A 24,031-nucleotide genomic window follows, 5' to 3' on the forward strand; every position below is an offset into this window, starting at 1 on the left:
ATGGTTTCAGAGACTGTTCCCTGAGCCACTAAGCCAGGACCCCACCGGTACAGATAAGACAATGTTCTGAGGAGTGGAGTGTGGGAGAGAGAGAAATCCATACAGTTCTGGGCATCAGAATCACCATCATCCCCTAAAGCTCTTCTGGCTGGTGGGAGATTAATGGCATATATTTATAAAAAGATTATCCACTTCACATGTAACTCTACCCTGATATACAGTGAAAGTACAATTCCTTGAGCCTTAAAAATATGTAAAGCTTGATCCTACGTTCTTAGGAAACCGAAAATGCCCACAGCATGGAACTTTGACCAGGTTGCATTCAAAAGGACAACTGCTATTGACCATGAGCAGATCCAAGCTCCACCTGTTGACTTTAATTGGAAGTCCACAAGAAAACAAGAGATCAGATTCTGGGTATAAATAAAATAATTTACCTCAAAAATAGAAAATGTCTCACTGATAAAGTTGCACAGGTCTAAAGAACAGGCAAAACCCTGTAAATGTATACGCAGCAAGAGAATTACTTTCAGGCATTTTAGAAATGCCAAAGCTGATGTATAGTTTCAGAGAACTAAAATTAAACAAGCCAACCATCATATTTTTAAGTCTTCACAAACTTCAATAGAAAATAAGCAACAGAACAGATGAGTAGGAAAGATCCTCTTTTAATCTATATTTTAATTCTATATTGGATCATACAACACATCTTCAGGCTCATTTAAAACTGAGCTGCTTCAGAGGGCATGGAGAGAGCATGACACCAGAGATGGGTTTGTCATGTCCTTTCCCAAATCTCCCAGAAGCACGTTCAGTTCCTCTCCCAAAATCCAAGCCACAGGGCTGTTTATAGTACTGATTGGAGCTGGCCAAGGAACAGGGAAACCACAGAGATTTGCAGCTCCCAGTGGTTTTGTTGGAAACAGACTCATTTCCAGAATAAAATCACAAACTTATACCTGTGGACCCCAGATCCTTACATTCCCCTGTTAAAATGTTCAATCTTGTCTGGTGACCCCAACGACAGCAGCCCAAAATAGGCTGCACATGTCAATCTGTCACTCTAGGGGTGCCTGGATTTTAATTTTCTATCCACGGCAGCTCAGTCAAAAATGGCTCTCTGAAGGTTAATGTAACTGCCACAAAATACAAATATAACAAGTTGCTAGGCTATTTTTGAAGTCCTGTGGTTTAAAATTCCTGAAGGAAGTGATGATCCTTTTTTGCCTGTGTCTTGCTTATTGTGAAGGCTGTTACTGCTGATGCATTGAGGGTATGATGAACTATTGGGGCAACTGTGCTTAGTGAGAATGCTTTACTTCTTATTCATGCCTGTAGCTGGTGCATGAAGGAAAATGTAGAAAAATTTCCCTTTCTGATGCTAGATTGCTCGTATCTTTTATTTTCTCCTGCACTCATTTCACTTCTGCCTATTTTACTTTTTGTCTCTGTGGACAAAGGTTTGTACATCAACTGTCGATGTATGATTACTATTTTCAAGTACCGATATATTATTTGAAAAATCTAATGAACCCTATGATAAAATCATCCCCAAATCACATTGGGAAAGGTCAGTGGCTTTTAATGCCTATTATGCCACATACATATTGAAAAAATATCATCAGAAGCCAAATATGCTGCATGGTAAAATATTAAATTGTAGCCAAATCTGTTTTTCTCTAAGAGGGTGTGTTGCTGTGATGTGATGTACACACTATACTTGGCAGTTCTGTATTTATGTCTGTCTGCCAGTACGTCCTCTGTGTTTGATGTCAAAACATATGTGTCACTGAAATGAAACGTTTTCTACTTATCTGTTTTTCTTCTCTTCTTTTTCCTTTTTTTTTCTTTTTTTTTTCTTTTAAAATTTTCCTTCATTCTGGAAACTAAGTCAACATCCAAAAACCTGTGTGCAATGTTGTAGACCTGACAACTGCAATTCACCCTATTGGAAACTAAAGCTCTGACCATCACTGTTGTGGCAGTAAAGTAAAAAATAAGCAAAAAACCCACCCCCTCTTTTTATTCAGGGTTATGATATATCGGTATACAAACAATGACCCTCTATCTGAAAACTCATTTGCTTGATTCAGCTTTTAGCTTGGAGAGGTAAAGAGTTTTGCATTTGACCTTGTGCACTTGGTGCTTTGTTACTCATCATCTTTTTCGCATAGGCTTAAATCAAGCGATGCTTACAAAAAGGCCTGGGGCAATAATCAGGATGGTGTTGTAGCCAGCCAGCCTGCACGTGTCGTAGATGAACGGGAGCAGATGGCCATCAGTGGTGGCTTTATCCGCAGGTGAGCCTTTTTATCCACTGTTTTCTCTCCGTTCTCCTTGTCACTGATATATTTAGATTGCTTCCATATGGTCAAGAGCTCTGTGGTGCTCATTAACTCCTTCAGAGGTGCTGGGTAGTGTGATGGAGCCAGCGTTTTCCACCAAGTGGTGCTCGGATTCAGGTTGAAGGTGACTCAGACACAACCTAAAGGTTTACTGCATCCAGGGACTTCTCCTGGCCCTGAGGGTCTCCTGAGCTCTAGTGCAAAGGATGGTGACCTTGCTGGAAATCCTGGGAGGAAGGGTCTTAGCCCTGAGAACCAGAGGATGCTTGAAAAACAAGCCCAAACCTTTCTTTTTGAGGCTGCCCAGATTTGGGCAATAACAAACTAGGAATAAAGTCTATTTATTTATTTCACAGCAGCACTGTGAGGGTGCAGACAGCCATGGCCAGCCAGCACTGTCCTCAGCACTGCAGCTCCCAGTGTGAACACTTGTCCTGGGGGCCTTATCATGGGTCTCACTAATGACACTTGTCAAATGCCTCAGAAATGAAGTGTCAGATAAATACTAGTTTATTGCCATTATGTCTCGAGGCATGTAGTGCCCATTATCCATCCTTGCCAGAAGATGTACCAAAGCATCCAGCTGCCTTCCTTTTCTTTTCAACAACAAAAAAGCCTCAGGCTTCCTGCCAAAGCACTGAGCCAAGCCCAGAACCTGAAGAACACTTTAAACTAGAGGTGCACCCCTCCCCTGCTCATGAGTGTCCTCAAAACCTCACTGCATTGGGAATGATGCCCCATTCCTCAGTTGCTGGGAAGCCACAGCTGTGGAGGAACAGAGTGGGAATCCCTGAACTCTCAAATCAAAGCCAGTTTGATGCACACAGCTATATTAAAGGCAACCCCACTGCAAACTTCCCACAACACACAGGGATCCAAGACAAAGTACCTACTGATTACAGAGCTTATGGGGCATGTATTTAGCTGACAATGCTATCAGCATACTTGTAGGCAAAGCTTTGATCTCTGAAGATTAAGGACACTAGTTTAATAAGTAATTATCTTTCCAAAAACTATTATCCACTTATTTTTTTGGCTGCTGTGATAAAGGGAAATCAGTGTGATAGAAACAATGCTGTCGTGCAATCTGGAGCGTGGGATGGAGTTGCCATTTAAGTTTGATGGGTCTGCCATTCACTTTTTAAAAAAATTTCTGGATGGCAACCCCACCAAAATGAAGTCTGGGACATGATAATGGAACAGCAGTGAAGGAGGTTACGCTGCACCATGATTGTTCTGCAAATAGCCTGGAGCACTCTTCAGGCACCTACATGAACACAAACTGCACAAGAGGCTCAAAATAGGAATTTTCTGAGGGGCACCCATGGACCTTGCTTTGCACAGCATCAGTACCCACCTGCCTCTTCAGTCACTGGAGAGTTGAACTGGGCCTTGGCTCAAGCACAACATTTTCCTTCCAAAAAGCAAGCAACTGCAAAAGATGGTGCTAAGACTGAGAGATAAATGATCTTTACTGAAGCCGGTAAATCTGAGAGAAGCTGCTTCTGTCTTTCACCAGAAATACAGTTAATTAAATAGGATGCTAGGTCAGGATTTTCACAGCTGAAGCGCCTCTTCCCAAATATCTCTGTGAGCGCAAGCATACAAGTACTGGACAGCATTCATTAGTGATCTGCAGTCCAAGGAGGGGAGCTGCTATCACTGCTGGAAAGTGGTAATTCCAGCACCTTCCAGCACTTCCCATGAACGCTAACCACACACACATCCGAATGGAGCAGGCTTTCATCCTTGGGGAAGGATGATCACTGCAGAGGGGTGCAGCATGTGGTACAGGCAAGCTCAGACAGCAACACACCTCTACCAACAGCAGACACGAGCAGTATAAACAGAGCACTGATAACCCAGACAATTGAGCCCAACATCCAAAAAATAAGCATGTAACATTTTTCATTAATCCCTTTTGTTCAAAGCTGAGCAGCCTGCTCCTCAGGTGACAAGCGATGGAGGATGCAGTGGAGGTTTTGGGTGAATCACAGTTTCAGGAGGAATCTCCTGCCTCTGCTTTACAGAATTGGGTTTTTGTTCCCAGGGTAACAAACGATGCCCGGGAAAATGAAATGGATGAGAACCTGGAGCAGGTCAGCGGCATCATTGGCAACTTACGTCACATGGCCTTGGACATGGGCAACGAGATCGACACACAGAACCGCCAGATTGACAGGATCATGGAGAAGGTAAGAGCTGCCTTTTCCGTGAGGACCCCAAAAGGGGCTCTGTTTTCCCTTCTCCAAGGGGAGAAATGGGCCTTGAAAGGACAAGGGACAGAAATAGCTCCTCTCTTCTCCCTCTAAATCCTTGGGGCAAAGCAGAGCTCGCTGCTGTGAATCTGCACCTCCAGTGCAGGCTGGGTTGAAGCCTTGCTGTTGAGTTTGCCACACAGCTGCAAGGGGACCCCCTAGCAGACAGCAAGGCTCCTTCAACAGCTCTGAAAAGGACAAGTGCCCTGAACTATGCTGAACTGTGGGGCTGGGTTCTGACTGCCCTGGCACTTCCTGGAAAGTTTTAAATCCTCCTGGGCTTTTCCTTCCTGAGAAACTCCACGAGCAGCTCAGGAGTAGATCACCTGCTTGGAGAGCCAGTCCTCATAGAAGGATGGGGATTTATTAGAATGCCAAATCTTTGCCATATGGTAACAGTGCAGCCAGTTTTGTTGTGCTGCTTATAACAACATTAGGACAGAGATATACCTCCTGCTTTCTTGAGGGAAGGTGTGTGTGTATGTATATAGATTATGTGTGTGTGTGTGTGTGTGTGTATATATACATACATATATATACACATATACATATTTATTTATTTATTTATTTATACATAATTGGGCCCCACAGGGCCCCAGTGGAATACAAAAGCTCAGCATTAGTTCTGCAAAATCACCATCTAAAAAGGCAGAAAGCACTGTTCCAGTGACAGACCTGCACTGCAGACTTCTGAAGCAGAGAGCAGCCCCCTCCAAGCCTGGCTGGGAGCTCACTGCCATCCTGAGATCCCACGATCTGCAGGCCATCTGCATGGGTACTGGCAGAGCTCCAGGCACAGGCACAGCCAGGCTGAAGTGACATAAGAGGCTAGATCTTCATCTGGTGTAAAACCAACACAACGCTCCACTTCCGCCGAGATTTACACAACCTGAGGATCTAACCCAAGGACTTACATGTGGTGCTTAGAGTTAATTCTGACCTCAAGTGGTAGAGCTGGTGCTCTTGAGCCGTCTTACACATGCACGCCTCCTCAAACAAGCAGGATGCCCATGCCTGTTTTTCATGTCAGTTAACTATATCAGAAACTAGTAATAAAAATGAAGGAAAATACTGCACTGAGGGATTCACTCAGAAGAGTGAAGAGCTTTCCTTATTGGAGGCAGATTCCAGAGAGGACTGGGTGATGTATGCATTGTCTGAAGGGTGGGAAGGTCATCCCTGAGAGAGAGGAGCCACCTGGCATGTAGAGCACGTGGCTTGGCGTTGGTCAAAAGTCTTGCTTTATAAAGCTGCATGTGTTGGACTGCACTGGAAAATGCACAGAATTACTGGGATGCCATTATGCACCATTTAATATTTCTGGAAAAAGAAGGAGCCTCGGGGGAAGGATTTACTGTTGCTATTCAAATGCAAAGAGCTAGAAAGCAGCACATCTCTCTACACTTTGAGAGGGGACAGGGAGTTTATACAGCCTGCACCATGAGTACCTTTAAACACGAAGCCTATGACATACATTTTCTCAAAGCAATGATGATGTGCATTATTGTGTTCCCACTTCCCCTGCTCATGGCACAGTGGCAGGAGATGTGCCCTGTGGATGGAAATCAGTGGCATCCTACCAGTGCCTGCAGGATTCTATCTCAAAATACAGCAAGCCCAACAAGTCACTGTTCTCCTACCAGCTCAGGCTTGCAAATATCTGGATTTTGAAAACACTGACTCTGTGCACATAAAGCACATGGGCCAAACCTCTAACAGTGCATGCTGAGAGCAGTGAGCTGAAGGACTGGCCTTCCACAGCTCTGTGGTCTTCTCACAGACTTTGGCATTTTGTATAGCAATGACAAAATAACATTGACAGCTAATGCATTCATAAAATCACCCAGGGCCCTTGGCTAAGGAAAGTGACACATTTGTGAAAGATGGATTTGCATTGTACACAGAGAAGTCGTCATGAGAGCAGCACAAAAATAAGACAGTCTTCAGTCTTAGTGAAAAATAAGCCAAATTTCTCAGAATAAGGGCATACAGTAATGAGGTACTAGAAAAAGGAACACAATGTATTTGTAAAACCCTCTATAAAAGACAGAAATATTGGTTAGCTGGATAACAGCAAAACCTCAGTTGCACACACATCCAGTCTGCAATGAAATATGGCAACAGACCCTCATCCCCCTCACAGCATTGAGGGTTGTTTTCTTGACAGCTGGAGCACTGTGCTTCGGGTCAGTTATGATCTTTAGAAAGACCCTTGGCTGGCACAGTTTACAAAAGCTGGGGTGCATCACAAAGCTAAGCCAAAGTACCCTGGGATGCATCATAAATGCTCCTAAAGGATTTATGTTATACTGAATTCCTGCATCCAAACCAGAGCAATCTCATAGTGCAGCGATGTAATCTGATCCATCCACAGTAATCAGGACAGCAATGAATAAAAGGCTTTATTTTTCTATTCCTCAGATCAGAGAGAAAGGAACAAAAACCAAAATGGCAGTGTGATGAGTAGGTCAAATGGCACCATCACCAGAAGAACCTGGCCCTAAAATGTACCATAAATAGGAGGCTGGGAGGAAAGTAGAGGGGGCTCAGGTCACTCTGTCTTGACCTAAGTGGGAAGGTCAGCACAAAGAATACCACTGCCTCCAATGCAACATCACCTGCCAGATACTAATGTCTAAACATAATTAGGAACATGATGTTTAATCACTGTTCAATGAATATTCATGCATTTCGTGACAAAGGTAACTGCTTCCAAACCCATTAAATTTTTAGGTAGCCTTTTGGCAAAAGCACACAAATTTGTACTGTGGTAGACAAGGTCAAACTCACGGCTGAAATAAAGGAGTGTGACTTGTAATGAGTAGTTTTGCTGATTTACACTTGTTGAGGAGCTGGCGTGTGCTACTGCACTAAAAATACACATAGCATTTTCCAAAACAATTATGGAGAAAAGCCCAAGATATTTCAGAAAGATTTATTGCACATCAGCATAAATATTCTTAAAGGATTCTTAAATGCATGTGGGAAAGTTGCTTCACTATGCTGTCTTTGTAAATTGGAGATTTAAAATAAATCTGTACATCTCTGGGATACTCCCCAGAGATGTGGGACAATCATCAAAGCCATCAAACCACAGAAAGAGTTTGCTATTGGGGCCCATGATTTTAAAGCAGCAACACAATTCTCACCTTTCCCACAGGTCTGGTTTTAAAAATTGAAACCATTTTCTGTCTTGTCCCTCTGCTAGAATAAGTTGGCATGGCAACTTGGGGTTGAGTGGAGTTTTGCCAGTTTTTGTCAGCTAAAACAGTGTCTTTAGTCTCCAAAAGTTACTTCTGCAGAGCTACAGAAAGTCATGGTCCAAGTGTCTTCCCACTCAGAGAGAACTCCCCAACCTCCCAAGTGGTGCCATTTTAATAATGGCATTTTATAATCATGGCAGGTGTTACCCCAGGGAAAACAGTGCAGCTAATGGCTCAGTCTATGCTGGACTAAATTGCAGTTTGACTGCTTCAAATCACAGCAGAATCCCTGCCTTTTCTTAAATCCCTGCCTTTCCTGTTTATGCTGCTGCCCAATGAAAGAGGCTACTCTCTTTTGCAACTACATTGGTGAACTTTGGAGTACTGGCATCCCTCCCACCTATTCCCTTTCTTTCACATGCAGAGCAAAGATATCCAGGCTGATCTTTTCAAATAAATTTATCTTTACTAGCATTCCCTACATCAGATGATCCAGTTTCTCTGCTCCCTGACCAAAATTTTAGTTTTGGCTAGTACCTGATGATCTAAGTTAGACTACAGTCTGGGTCCACTGAATCTTAGAGGGCTCTGAAGCTTTTCCCCAGCAAAACGCAGATGCACACCACCAGTTCTCATGGTGTCATCCATTACCATCAGCACCACCAGTGCTGTGGACAGCACCAGCTACAGGTCTGGCACAGTTCAGTGGAGCTGACCACAAACAGAAAAGGTCTGCTCAAAGGCCACATGAAGAAAAAACAGAAAATCTGTAATCTCCTTTTGGGTCCCTAATACCACTACAAAGGGCAGCTCTCCAGTATTTTCAAGTTTCATTTTTCCGTAGCCTAGTGGAATTATGGAACTACCTACAAAGCACTGTCTTTCTTCCCTGTACTCTTTTTTTCTCTCATATTCTCTTTCTTCCCTGTACTCATCCTTCTCATTCCTCTGTGTTTCCCCAGGCTGATTCCAACAAAACCAGGATTGATGAAGCCAACCAGCGTGCAACAAAGATGCTGGGCAGTGGTTAAATGCAGAGAAGTGCATTTCCTTTTAATGCTGTCCAGCAGGGCAGCACCTTCATGCTTTTATCATGGTATTTATCTACTAGGTTTGCACACATGCACATATCGGCCCCATTGTAAATGTTGTCCTGTGTAGTTTGTCAGCTTCCCAAAAATGATACTTGTAATTATTTTTTTCTAGATATCTTTCTTTCCAAAGGTTGTACATAGTGCTGATTTGATGGCTATAGCTCACTATTGATGTTTTTTGGGGTTTTTCCTTTCCTTTCCTTGTTTCTGTTTTGGATTCCTTTCCTTTTATTTCCTTCTCATTTTTTTTTAATGATGTTTGCTGAATGACAACACTGTTGGAATGCTAAACGTGCTGTTAACCTTTAAATATACAGTATTGTTCTTGTAAAACTGTGACATTCCACAGAGCTACTGCCATGCTCCTGTCTTTGGGTATCATGATGTTTAAGCACTTAAACCTGCTGTCTTCAGTTCTTCATTGCCATTATCTGTTGTTATGATTTCATGATTAGACAATGTGGAATTATATTACTATAACAAGCATTGCACTAAAAAGTGATGTGATTTATGCAGTTATGCATGAGGAATAAATAGACTTTTAGACTCCTACTTAAACAAGAATTTTCCCATGGCAGTAGCACACCAACAATGACAACAAAAGCATGCTCAGTATTCGGAACTCTTTTGGGACTATGTTATACCAGCAAGTTTGCAGTTGTGCCACTTTTTTCTTGTTGATATATATATAGTTATTAATCATGAACATTTTTTTTAATTATGAAAAAAAGAGGGATTTGGCACTCACCATTTAGCCATTGCCAGCAAAATAAAAGCTTGGCTGAAAATATGTCAAAGACAAAAAGAAATAAGTGTAATATATTGGGTTTGTCTGCTGCTTTTGAAGACTATCTTTTGGAGGAAACAACTACCATATGAAATGGTGCAAAGAAATGTAATTTTTATAAGGCTCTCTCTTACTAGTCGCTATCCCCATGTGGTTTGTTATTGGTACAGTTCTCTGTTGCTTACCTAGAGCTATGCACACCAAATCGCTGAGATGTTTAGTAGCTGACAATTAAAAATAACTAAAAAACCTAAATGAATGAACTCTAGATAAACTGTGAGATAAATATCATTTACAGCATGTAATATGAAAATTCCTTATGTCTCCTGTCAGTTTGTGAAGTGATTGACATTTTGTAGCTAGTTTAAAGATTATTAAAAATTATAGATCTCAGAATCCATGTTTGCTTTATCCATTTGTTGCCCTACGTGTCAGTAACAACTTGTTTGGAATACACCTGGGAGAAGAAGTGCAAAGTCTGAAGACTCTTTACAAACTGCTTTTGTATTGTGTTTCGTGGGAAACTAAAGATTTTCGTTTGCAGTACTGTAGAGAAGTAACTACATGCAAAATTACACTTGGTACATTCCAAGTGACTGTTATTTTAAATAACGTGGCTCAGATTGCCAAACACCAAATCAAAATAATTTTCTCTTGTTCAAGGGAAAGAAAAAATGACATAAATGTTATGGCAGAGAAGGATATAGTTCCTTAGTAGATAAAATCCATTCCCGTAGTGAATTTAGTTATGTGCTAATACACCTCTTGTCAAGGAAGGCTTTGACCTACAGAATTTGGATAGTCTGCTAACAATAATTTTCTCAAATGACTAAGGACAACTAGAGTTTGCTGCCAATGAAAAGCGTTATCATATTTTCCCAGGGTTTTTTCCCCTATATGGACAAATTAGAATTAATTCTGCACAAGTGACAGTTCACTCATGTGTCTCACATGGCCGTAAGTCAAAATACACAAAGAACATAAATGCTTGCATAATTAAAATTGCATGATAATGCAGACAAGCTACATTTTCTTTAGCAGCTTTTTATTTTTGGTGTCTATTAAAAATTCATTTATGCAAATATTTTCCCCCACTACTTCAAACCAAAGAATAAACTTCAAGCAAACACTTTCAATCTGCTGACCATTTCTAATCCTGTCTGTTGGGGCATTCCAGTATTTGTGACAGCACAATCATTCTGCAATGTCAAAGCCTACTGGGGGAGGGCAATAATCATATTGGAAAATGCGTCACAATGGGAACATGCAAATACAAGGATATTTGCAAAGGGTGAGAAACAGATAAACAACTAATGAAGATGTTATTGGAGGTATTGTTTTTTGTATTTGACAAGAATGTACCCTATCGGAAGAAACTCATACTTCCAAAAGCCATTAAAGCTGATCAAAAATATAACTGTTGCTGTGAAGGAACATGTTTTGACATCTGTTTTCATGTGGAACAAAGATCAAAACCCAAACTACTGGAACTTTTTGCCAGATGGGAAGCTTAAAGGACAGAAACTTTGAAATGTTTCATTGCAGCTGTCTTTGTATCCTCCTCCACTGCATTCAGGGTCTTCTATGAGCTGGCTGAAAATTACTTCAGTAAATATGTTTCTTGAATTTCTCTGATATTTTTGGAAATTGACTCTTCTAGGATTAATTATTCTTCAAAGAATGCAAAGAAAGGCTCGACCTCATGTAGTTTATCACTACAACAATCTGCTTTTGTTTGTTGAGTTTTGTGCACCCCAAGTCCCTGGTGTAGCAGCTGAGTTAACAGTGGGAAACCCCAGATGCTTTAAGCAGAACACTGCCTGGAATGTGGCATTTCCCTTTTTCCCCTTTCTCCCTCTGGTCGGCCCCTGGGTCCCTGATACCCTGCAGCCTCTTGCTGAGGCTGAACAAGCACAGGCAGAGTTACCTGCTTGAGGACAGGGACATGGCAAGGGGCTGGAATTCAACTGTCCCTGGATAAAATGGCCATATTGAAAGGCACAAAGCTTGATAAACTATCTCTTATTTCTAGACTTTTAGTGCCATTTCACCAATGGCTTCTAGGATGGCAAGACCCTCATGTTGGTGTTGGTTTGAGGTGGTCATAGGGAAAAGGGATTTTAATATTCTCAATTGGCATAGTTGAATAAACCATGCAGCTGGATAAGTCGAACAAAAAGACAATGTCTGTCGACATCTAAAAATCCACCATTAAAAACTTCTTTCACTTCATGCATTCTCCTCCTTTCCTAGCCTAGGTGACAAATGGCAATATAAAAACAACCAAGGAAGGATATTTGAATGTTATTCTTCAACAGAACAAAAATCATAAGTAGTGTAATAACTCATGAAAAAATAAAAAATATTACCTTCATCAAATATCTGACCTGATTTCAGCAGAGAGAAACTAAGAAAGAAAATTGAAAAAGGTAAGTAAAAATCAAAGTGGAAACCTTAAAACTTTTAGGATGTTAATGATTCCCAACTGTAGCACAAACGCAGAGCTTTTGAACTCAAGAGTGTTACAGCTTTCTGGAGTGACACCAATGCAAGAAAAGAAGCCATGAATAATACTCAGCATCTTGTGGTTTGACAGAGCACATGTTATAAAATGTGAATGGATTTAATGCAAAGGTAAAGTGAAAAATAACTATTATTCTTGAAAATTTGGTTATGTTACTGTATATTAAAAAAACTATAACAAAAAAATCAATATTGCTTGATTTTAATTTGTTTTTGGGAAATGTAAATTATATTAGCCTACATGGACAAAATACATCCTTCATTTCTGAAGAAAACTAAATATGCCAGAGTTAGCACAGCAAACTGTAAAGTGCCCCCTGAGAGAAATGCCTGTGCCATGTGACACACTTATTATAGATATACTTTTAATCTAGAACTAGAGATGATAATTATTCTCCAAAATATTCTGTGTGCCACACTAGCTGCTAACCTCCACAGGCTTTGGATCTGGACCTGAATGTGCAGAGATCACCAAAGACTTTTATTTAAGAGATCTGAATGCAGATAAACTAATCCACACACTTTCTTCTCCCTCCTTTTCCTTCTCCTGTGCGTACATGTGCACATATAACTTTTTTATTTTAAAGGCATTGAAAAGAGAAGAGATGAGTACTTGGTAATAAGGAAAATTATGTGTGTTGGAGACAGCTCAAGTATCTGCACGGCTGCTGTGTGCGTCTGTGGGCGTAGGTGTGTAGGATGTGAATGCTGTCTGTTGAGCCATTTTGTTTGCAAGTTAGTGGAACCCAGAGTATTTTTAAACCTGCAAACAGCTACAAGAAATGCAGACAGAGGAGAGAAACCCTGCTAAGAAGTTAGGGCGTTGGGCTGGTTGAATGGGGTCGGGGGAGCAGGTCCCATATAATTTACTTTGCCAGTGTTGGATCCCTCTGTAACCGTATTAAGAAAGATTATGTTTGTGTTCTAAAATACCAAACAGTTTTGAATGTTATTTCATAAATACAAAATACCCTCTCCCCCTTCAAAAAAAGAAAACATCAAAAAAACCCCAAAAACCCATCAAACCAGACCCCACAAGATGGTGGTGAGGGAAATCAAAATAAACCATTATGTGGGACCGTGCTGTTTCCCACACATTTGGGATCTATTCCAAGTTCACTGCTGCCCATGCAATTTCTGCTCGTAATGGGTAACCAATTTGGTCAAGCAGTGGGTAGCAGATGGAGGGGGTGATTCTCCTGGTGTGCTTCCCAGCTCCTTGCTGAATGGGAGAAGTGGTGGCTGTGGGCTCAGGGCTCCCTCCCTGCCCTGCCCAAGCCATGCTGTGGGCAGTGGTGCATGGCTGGCTCCCAGCCTTGCCCTGCCTTTGCTCCAGGCCTTCCAGACCACAGCTCCCTGCACACCGCTCCTGCTCCAGTGCTCCCCACACCTCTGCTCTTCTCCCCTGGCTTCTCCTGGTCTCCCCAGCCCCTCCTGCTTCCCCACCTCCCACCCAGCTGCTTGTTACCTTCCTGTTCTTCTGGTGCTGAATTCACCTGCCTCCACTGCTGTCCCTCATTCTGCTCACCTCTCATCCCTCCACCTTCATGTTTTTTACCCCTGGGCTTTCAGTCAGGCTCTCTCCTCCATGATTTCAGCAGGAGAAGCTCCAGAGAAACAAACGCCTCTGGCTTTTCACTCCACAGCTGAACACCACGCCAGTCTCATGCTGGAGGACACCTACGAGACAGCCCTGGCTCAGCCCTGACAGTCTGAGAAGCCAAAAAATGAGTGCTGCCAGGGGAATTTTTTTAGATATTCTATCCAAAAATGTCAGAAAAATCTTCCATAGGCTGATGCAAACAAAGATGTTTGGGTAGCAGAGGACCGACAAGCAAGGGCAAGAAATGAGAGCCCCTTCAGCTGCTGAATTTCATATCTCTGGTCCACAGCACAAGTAGTGAGTGTTTCTCCATGAGACAGCTGGAGAATCTTTCCCAACAGAGGCAAAACAGTTCATTTTGCCTTCTTCCACAAATGTCATTCATTAAAGCTACCAAGACTACAGTTTTGTTTGATTTGTTTGTTTGTTTTCCTTAGGGAGTTTTTTTGGTTGGTTGGCTTTTTTTTTTTTTTTTTTTTTTTTTTTTTTTTTTTTTTTTTTTTTTACTTTATTGAAATTTTTAAGACCTGTGTTTTTAAAAAGCAGCTAGAGCAAGTAGATTTCCCTCACTCCCACCTAGGATAACCATCCAGTTCTGGGTTTATTTAAGCTAAATCCAGAACACCTCAAGTTGGCATTAAAAAAAAAACTCCACTATATCAGAAATTATTTAGTAAACTTTACTATAGGCAGTCCTGAATTAATTTGTTAAATGCTACCTTAAATACAGGAACTGTAAGTTCTACTTACAACACAGTAGGTCTTCTATCCAAATTCTAATCAAAATTTCATTAAAAAGTAACAAATCAGTTCATTTCCACTTTCATGAGGGGTTGACGAGGCTTCCAAAGCATGACCATGCACAAATCCCGCTGTGCTAAAGGGATCTTCAGGCATCAAAACCAACAGGACACAAACTTGAGCAAAATGCTTGTAAGAAACACTGCCTATTCTAACTTCCCTGTACTGGGTTTCTGGACTTCATCACATCAGCAATAATAAATCCAGCTGATGGCAGGACACCAAAAGCCTGGGTTGCTTTAGAGTCAGTTTATAAACTCCAAGAAAATACATGCAGATAAGTTCACTTTGAAGAAACAGACTATAATTCTGACATTTTGCCTTAAGCCTTTATCCTAAACTGTATTTTCAGTGCCTACCTCACATTTTTGTTTCTTGGATTAAATTAGAATACGAGAAGAAATTAATCAGGAACATTAAACTTAATGAGCTGCTACTTTTTTTAGGCAATTCCTACAGCCTTACCCTCAGAAGTCAACTCATATTCATTGATTTTCTCAGCCTTGAGGTTAAAAAGAAAGTCTCTTTGTCCTCCAACTGATGTATAATTAAGTTTTAAAGCCCTAAACACCCACCAGAAAGCACTGGTAAGTCAGACAGCTGGAGAAGAGGAAGGGGCCGGGGCCGGAGGAGGGTGCAGAGGAGGAGCAGTCCAAGCTGAAAATGGACACAGCAAAACCCACGGTGCAAAGCAGAGCGCTGCTGTGGCTGCAAGGACACAGAGGGAACACACGGCACAGCCCTGTGACATCCTTCTGCTCCGCAGTGAGCTCGTTTAAAGGCACACGGACTGCATAGCAGAGACCTGTAAACACGGAATCATGGAGCTGCTTTGGGTTGGAAGGGGCCTTAAATATCATCTAGCTCCAACCCCCTGCCATGGACAGGGACACCGTGCACTGGAAGGTCACGGACAGTTACTTTGGTGAGCAAAGACTTGAGTAAGATCAGGGTCTCAGTTGATACTGAGCTGGAAACCTATAGATTGCAGATTACTGCATTATGACACAACTCTCTAATTACTTCTGATTATGCTTAATAGTAAAAAATAAACCAAGAAAAGCAATCTGGGGGAGGGAGAAAACTCTACCAATGTATCTCAGTGACAAAATATTTGCTTCTAACTTCCATTAAAATATTTCTGTTTAAAGAGAAACAGGACAACTAAAAGGCCTAATTCCACTTCAGTCAGTAGCAGTTTATTGCAGGGAATGCACGAGGTGCCAGCCAGATGTTCTCCCTGCCCATGAAATGCTCTGCACAGCAGTGCCTGTGTCCCAGCAGTGCCCCCAGGCTGCTCCTGGGGCCAGCACCCCCTGCTACGGGCACGTACAGCCCGTCACTGCCCCACGAGCTTCAGCATGAGCAGGAATGGGCAAAGGTGCAGCTGGGCCAAAGGAGCTGTGTGTGGGCAAGTCTGCTCACGAGTCAATGTGCCTGTGTCAGAGGGAGAAACTGAAGTGGCACAGGAATATCTTCTTTCAGCCATCTCTTAACCATAAAGTTCATCTTAGTTGAGTCTGGCTGGCGAACGTGTTGACAGGGCAGGAGCTTGAGTGAACACAGTTCTTTTTTCATGGCTGCCTCGAGACTTTGCAGTGATACAAGTCATCCTACGCCAAACAAAATCCACCTGCTATTTATGGTCAAACACATACACAGTGTTTCTGCAGAGTTTTAGAAGTGAGAATGGCTGCTGAGAACTGAGCTCATTATTGAAGGAGTGACATACATAACACTATATCATTGCTGTGTACCAGCTTTGATTTTCTTCCTTTATTTAACTGTCCAAAACAAGCAAGCTTGTTGTTAGTCATTTGGAGTTCCACTCTGATAAAACACTGAGGAAAACCTGAGAAATGATGAGTGGGATTGCAGCCCCTGTAAAGTATTTGAAGTGCACTCTGTCTCCTGCTGTCCCTGTAAAGCACTTCCTGGAAATGCTCAGTTCTATAGGTCTTGCCTAAGATAAACTCCTGAAGCTGTGAATAACATGAGGGGTAGGAATCACCTGAACACAACTGCAAAATTATTTCCATAAGTACTTTGAAACACAGAAAATCTTTCTAATGTACACAAAGTGTAGGATGAGGGTGACGATAATAGAGATTTTATAGGTTTTGTGAAACTGTGGTGGCGGGCTAAGCAGAATATTTTTTCTCTGCTTCCCGGGTCTTCTCACAGGGACTGCTGGGCAAGTATTCAAAACTGAGACAGCACGGCAAACTATGTAGTTTCAATATTAAATCTGAAAATCCAGTTTTGAAGCAGAAATTGGATTATTCAATCCACTAACTAGGACACATGACTTCAGTCAATGCAGTGTCCAGGTAACAGCAAAATTAATCTGAAAAACAAAGAAGGTGAAGGTCCACATCAGCATCTTTTCAAACAAAAATTCTGAATAACTGCCACTGTCCTGGAAGAGCTCTCTAGGATTAGGAATCTTCTTAGAGTGTTGTATAACACTGTGATACAATCAGTTTTTTATGAAGTTGTGATTCCCAAACCACACAAAGTCAGCGCATCACGCAGGTTACAAGAATTAAATATGATGGAAATGTACAAGTGGTTGAGGGACACAGAAGGACAGTGACTTGCTGCCAGTGAGTTACACAGACTGGGGAATGGTAATTATTGAGGCAAGGCAAAAAATAAAAGGCAGAAGGCCAGGTGAGGAAGGGACAGCTCTCTAACCCAAGCCCTGTCCATCTTTTCACTGAGATGTTGCTGGCAGAACTTCAGCCGGAATTGAATACTGAAGTGACAACACAAAAACTCCAAATCTCTTGGGTTTGGTATAGTCTTCAAGTTTGGTCCATCTCTTACAGAATATCCTTGCTATCTCTTACAGAATATCCTTGACATCCTTGTAGATATTTATATGCCCCTGCCATGGATGGTACTTTCTTTAAAGTCTCTTTCTACTTACTTAAATGACCAGCCACATTAAATCTATTTTTACATTAAAGGAATTAATGCCTTTGAGCTAATTTTCTTCTTGAAAAAAGTATTTCTCCATGAAGAATTTTTATTGTTCTATTAAAACAAACAAAATCCAAACCAAACAGTTTATTTAGACAAGCCTGAAACAAAGATGAGTAATTTCAAAACTTGAAAGTACCACCCCTGGTTCTTGTTCTTTTGTCTGAGCTGAATCTCAGTGCTGACAGGGGATTTAACGCTGTGTTGGCTCAGTCATAAGTAATAGGAAGTACTGTGGGATAAAAAAGTAACTTATCTTCACAGAGAAAAGTGGGGAAACGCACTGTGGGAATGCAGTGGTGGTGAAGGAACGGGAAATGGGGAATAAAAGCAAGCAAGCAACCAAGCAAAAACCCACCAACATAAACCAAACAAACTCCTTCCAAAACCAGGAGCCCAACAAATTCCCAAATCCAGTATATGTGCCAAAAAGGCCTGGACAGCAACTTCTATGCAACAAAAATGCAGCATTTCTGGATCAAACACTGTTGTGGAGTTTTTGCCCCTGTAAATTCTATCTCAGTTTCTAGGTGAATTAATTTTTTTTAAATTCAAATTTTGGAATTTTGGATAGGGAAAAATATTTTCTTTTTCACAGTGTCCCTCCATTATTTAACAATCTCCCTCTCTTTCAAGAAACACCAACAAGCCAACACCTGCAAAGGCATATACTGCAGAATATCATTTGCACAGCCGAGAGTAACTTTAGCAAAGAGGTTGTTTTTGCAGCTCAGAGTAAAGAAAATATGCTGTCAAGACAAACTACAGCTGTTTAAATCATTCCTCTGTGAAGCGATGGTTTCCTGCAGGGAGAAGTCCCAGAAGTGTATTTGTGCATCTGCAAATGCCTTCGCCACTCCTCTGCCCAGCACAGCGTGGAGAGAGCCGAGAAGATGAAGTCATGATTCCACAGCTTGTGGCTTGGGTTGTTTGTTGTTGCTGTTCTTTGAACAAATACTTCAGAGAAGGGGAAAATATTCCTCCCTGTCCCAAGCGTCCCCAGTAAAACTGGCGTATTTTAAGTGGCAGAAAGGGTTTGAATGCAGCCCAGACTCTCTGGCTGCCAGTGTGCTCCTGATTGAGCCCCACATGCTGCAGCACATCACAGCCAGATGGATGTAAGGGTAACTAACAGCAACACTGAGAAAATCCTTAGGGATGTTCCATCTAGTTTTGCTCCAAGGAACTTCAGTGCCTGGACAAGCAACACCTTCTGGAGATCCATCTGGCTCTGGGCCAAAACACCCTAAACTGACCTGGAGCTGCTCCTGGCAGCAGATAGTGTAGGGCAGGCATTGCTCCTGCCCATCCTTATCTATGGCATGGCATGGCTTGAACCTTCCCTGCCAAGGGCAGGGACACCTTCCAAGGTGCTGAGAGCCCCATGCAGCCTTCAATACTTCCAGGGACAGGGCATCCACAGCCTCACTGGGCAAAATGCTCCAGTGCCTCACTGCCCTCACAGTACCACCATCTCTGTCAGAGGAGTCTAAAGACACAAGTCAGATCTAAAACATCTGAAATATCTGTACTTGCCAAAACAGAAAAATTAGAAGTTTTTATGGTGTTTTGGGGTTTTTTTTGGTTGGTTGGTTGGGTTTTTGTTTTGTTTTCTGTTTTTTTGTTTGTTTTTTTTTTGTCAGGCAGGGCCAGGATGTAGTCTATATCAGGAAAGTAGGGGCAGAAAGAAAAGAAAAATTTAGTCAGGAATAAGGACTTAGGTAAATTAGGAGAGAAAACACATTCATGTCTGCAATTTTCAAGGAAGAGGTGCTAGGACCTGTGTGTAACAGTGAAAGAAGAGTCTCTGAAGCCGCAGCTGGAAATCCGAGTTGCTGTGGGAGTACAGCTGAGCCCCCAGCTTCAGGAGCAGGTGTTCAGGTGTGCACTGCCTTTAGGAGAGCGCCCTTGGTCCAGATCCCAGGAGGCATCTCCTGACAGCACAGGTATGAAGAAACTTCAAAAAGCAAACAAATCCTCCCACCTCTCACCCCCTGCCCCTAAACTATGCATTTCCAATTTGCAGGAATTACTGCAATCGGGGAAAGAAGCAGGAGCTCTGGTTAGCCCTTGGATTTGCTGTGCAGGGACACAAGGACGCAGCAGGCGCCTCAGCCTGCACTCCCCCAGACACGTGCTCGTCAGGATTTGTCACAGAAGTCACCGATGCAGACCAGGGGCTCTCCTGTCTTGGCACATCAGCTCCTGGCTGTCAGTGCTGGCTCTCCCAGGCACCTCATCTCCTTGAGCTGCTGCAGCCTGCCCTGACAGAGGGACGGGGAGCATGCCCAGGGCTTCCAGCAGACACCAGGGAGGGATGGGCACTGGTGGCTCTGCACTCTCCAGCCTGACCTCCTGCGAGCTCCGGGCTGTGTCAGCGACCAGAGCTGTCCAGGGCTGAGCTGGAAAGGCTGAAGAAACACTTTTAATGCAGCTCTTCAGGAAAGTGCTGGATTAGCCCAGATTAGCAGCGGGTATTGTGGTTGCACATAATGAATTATGTAAAATGGGCCTGTTAGTGTAAAGCAGATGTACGGCCACATGACTTCAGCTGCAGGCACAGCCAGGAATAAAACAGAATGGATTCAGTTAGGGAAGGATAAAAAACTGGGGATTTAATATATTTCCCAACAGGCACTGTGTCCTACTGCTTTTGCAGTGATATTTAAAAACAACAGAATGCAGTGATTCTAGAATGGGAAGCAAGACCGGGTTCCCCACTTACAATTAGGGGAAACCATTTTTCCTCTGCCTCTCCATTCGTTCCCAACTCAGGAAACACCATACGAGCCTCCAGGAACAGCAGTCAGCCACAGCCACTCCTGAAGAGATACTGAAGATACAGTCTAATCATTTTCCATTTAAACAAAAATGCTTTCACCTAATAGGATTAGCCTCTGCATTTTGATAACATGCTTCCCTTCAGAGTTCAGTTTTCTATCAACTTAAATGAACCCAGCTGCCAATTAAACAACTAGCACAGAGACAGTAACAAGCCAGCAAGGATAAATATGGGAAAATTAACCACTGGGAAGAAGGAACAGGACATCTAATATTTTCAAAACAAATATAAATGAGATTAATTTAGACTGAAATGTGGTCAACATCCCATTCAGATAATACACACAAAAATGCTAATTTTGGATAATACGACCCACAGCCCAGTGATATCAGACATTTCTTTCCACAGGCAAACTTCACAGGAGCAAGTGCTAATTGATGTAAAAATACACAATATTGTAATTTGTCTGCAGTGACTTGGTAAAATAGCAAACACAGATGGACACTCTGTACAGACAGATAAAATCATGTGATTTGAGCATTCAGAGAAGACCTTTTTCCTTCTACTGCCAGTTTTGGTAGATGGACTGGTCACAGGGGCCTCCCCAGTTGCTGACCCCTACCAAGACTTTCATTCCTGAGCAATCTCATAAATGATCCTGCCAAAGCACAGCCACCAGTTCTTGTACAGCTTTATACTTAGGCTGCCCCTAGGTTTGGGCTAAGCCACAGAACTGGTCATATGTTAATGGCCTGTCAGAGGAAAGAAGACCCACACCCACCTCCATCCCCAGCTTCTGTGAGGCTCCTGCACTACCCAGTGAGAGGGAAAGTCAGAACTTGCTGTCTGTTTGCCAGACACAAGTGGCAGGGCTTTAGGGGAACGTACTGAAATGGTTTTAGCCTTTCTGGAGAGATTCCTCCCTGTGAAAGGATATGCACCCTTCACTAGGAAATTCACTTACTGATCACACCAGAATCAAACTTCTACCTGCCCTTTCAGCACATATATTCAGTCACTAGAAGAGGTACAGAGACTCCACTTCTAGCCACATGCACACATTCCATTCTTTGGGATTATACAATTTATTGCTACTGCAAATCTTCTGGATAAGATCAGTTTGTGAAGGGAAAACAGCCAAAAAACCTGAGGCTGTTCAGATGAATATAGAATTTAAACAAATGCTGTCCTTGTTCCATTGCACTTCATATTAATAGAGATACCCAAAAGAAGCTCTGGAGATTTCATCCCAGCCCAGCTGATGGTTTAGACATGATCACACAAGCTTTGCAGTGAGTTTATAGCCACTACTTTGCAGCATGCTATGTTAGAAGTGTAATGTGGCAGTAATAAACCAATGCTTCCAGCTAGCATGGAAAAGAATGCCAGCATCAACACAGCAGCTGCTGAACAGCCTCCTGGTTAACAGCAATAATCCAATAATACTATATTGCTACCACACATCTTTGACAATTTTGACACTAGCACTGCAAAAAAAAAGAAAAAAAAATCCAGAGCAAAATGTTCAACAGTCTGAGCAAGACAAAGACTTCATAGGTGTCTGTATCAATAAATAGTGACAATAAAGATTTTCTGCTCCTTCTAAACCAAAGGTTTTGGATTTGGCTTTTGCCTTTCAAATAGACTGCTTTCAGAAAAATGTATTTTATATTTTCAAAGAAACCAGCATCCCCTCTATGAGCATGGAAGAGGAAATAGTATTATGAATGCTGCATAGTTCAGAACCTAGATATTTGTCTGTAAAAAATAATAGTACTTTGATTGAGAAAAGATTTATGAACAAGCAAATCAAATGGCACGGAAGTTGCCTGGAAATGTGCGCTGCAGCATTTTCTATTGCAGAATTCGGAGCTGCCTCTGAGCTCTGTACATTTGGGTGATTTTCATTGAAATTCAGTGCACTACGTTGCAGGCAGGGAAGTCTGCCAAAGATTTTATTTTTAAGATGCAGTAGCTACATGACCCATTTTTGCCTTCAACAGCTAGCAACTTCTCCCTCAAAAGAAAAAGGAGACATAAAACCCAACGCGGATTCAAGTACCTATGTTTTGCTTTCTCCCACAGAGAAGATGTTGAAAAAGCAGCAAGGATTAACAGCGGATAGCTACTGAGATCTGGCTGTTTTTCTTCCTCGTTCTGTTTTTAATCTCCTCATGTCCAGAAGAAAACATGAAAGACTACGTGCCTGTTATTGCTGAGGCCCTAACAAAACCAGAGGCCTTGTCTGACAGCATCAGGATAGCAATGGCATGTGCCACCCTCTCCAGAGCAGCAGGGTCCTCGGCTGCCCCCTTACACAACCCAGTTCCTGCTCTGGCTGTGTGTCAGTCAGCTGCTCCCTCACTGCAGAGACAGCACAGGTCTCAGGAGCCCGGGTTTTATTTCTGTGACACCACAGCGGAGGAGAACAGCCTGTTCCTCAGGCTTCCTGTGGCTTACACTTCCAGGAAGAACTGGACTCACTGCCCACGGGGAGGAAGAAAGCAGCTTGTCCAATTCCTCAAGCTGCAATGGACATGGCGAGGTTGGAAATTGTGAATTGGAAAAAAATAAAAAATTATTGAAAATAAGAGCAGCTGGAGCTGGAGTGCACAAATGGACACAGCAGTGCTGGGTCTCAGTCGCTCGTCAGGGGTGAAAGAAGATGTACTTCTTATGCCTCGTTAGGACAAAATTCATTGTGATTTCTCCACTTGAGTCCCCCAACATGCACGAATCTAACCCACAGCTTGAAAACCAAGTGTAGTCATGCTAGACCTTTAACCCTCCTCCTGCACCCACTTCATAGTAAGGTAGACCAAACCACTGTTTTTATAGTTACAGTTTTTTGCCTGCTTGGAAACTGTCAGATTCCTATTTTCAAGCTTCTCTGCACTGCAATCAGTACACTTGTTTGGTTTTGGTTTTTTTTATTTTTAAACTGAAAACTAGGGCTCATGTGTTTGTAACTGCAGGAAGAAGCCAAGCTCATGGAATTTTTTGCAGGAGTATAGGTATGCCTATTTCTACTGCTTCAAAACAGAAATCTTAAATTCTGTGTATCTGCCCAGTTAAATCATTACACCTGATTATTTAACACTGCAGTAGATGACTACTCCAGACTTTCTAGGCAAAAAGAATGGAGACTTGCACCACGGTTTATAAGGAATACACGAAAAAGATATAAATAAAACTGCCATCCAAAGGTGCAACTGCTTGTGGCTCTTTATGCAGACTCTAATAACCTAGAGGACACTCAAGATCAGGAAATAGGCATGAATATATGTATTTTGCAACTATGGTTACAGATTATCTGAAAACCAGGAATTTGGGACAGGTTTCTTGCTGTGCGATGCCTGCATTTAGTCTGTTGTACATACAATATCCTTACAATGATTCTATTAATTGCACAAGCACACAAGTAAAGGAAGACCTTATTTATGATCCAAATATGTCAAAAACATCACAGTTTTGAGCAGATTAACAAATCTGATTCTTCACTGTAGCTATGATTTGTACTCAAGATTTGTTCTAAAGATTAACATTTCCTGATCACTGCTTCTCTTAACTAGAGCTCCAAGCAAAAAAAACCCAAAAAAAACAACAAAAACCAAAACATTTATGCACATTTTTATACGTGCACATACATG

The 24,031-nt window shown here is 42.1% G+C and overlaps 1 protein-coding gene across 2 annotated transcripts in view; it reads left to right on the top strand.

Moving 5' to 3' along the window:
- SNAP25 (synaptosome associated protein 25) overlaps positions 1-10,083 on the top strand; it is a 64,068-nt gene extending 53,985 nt beyond the window's left edge. For both annotated transcript variants that reach the window (XM_064415707.1, XM_064415706.1), the window contains exons 6-8: positions 2,175-2,300; positions 4,396-4,540; positions 8,769-10,083. In XM_064415707.1, the coding sequence (XP_064271777.1) occupies positions 2,175-2,300; positions 4,396-4,540; positions 8,769-8,837 (340 nt within the window). In that variant the 3' untranslated portion in view covers positions 8,838-10,083. The remainder of the gene's footprint in view (positions 1-2,174; positions 2,301-4,395; positions 4,541-8,768) is intronic.
- The last annotated feature ends 13,948 nt before the right edge of the window (positions 10,084-24,031 follow it).

Source organism: Passer domesticus, chromosome 3, assembly GCF_036417665.1.
Source record: "Passer domesticus isolate bPasDom1 chromosome 3, bPasDom1.hap1, whole genome shotgun sequence".
NCBI lineage: Eukaryota > Metazoa > Chordata > Aves > Passeriformes > Passeridae > Passer > Passer domesticus.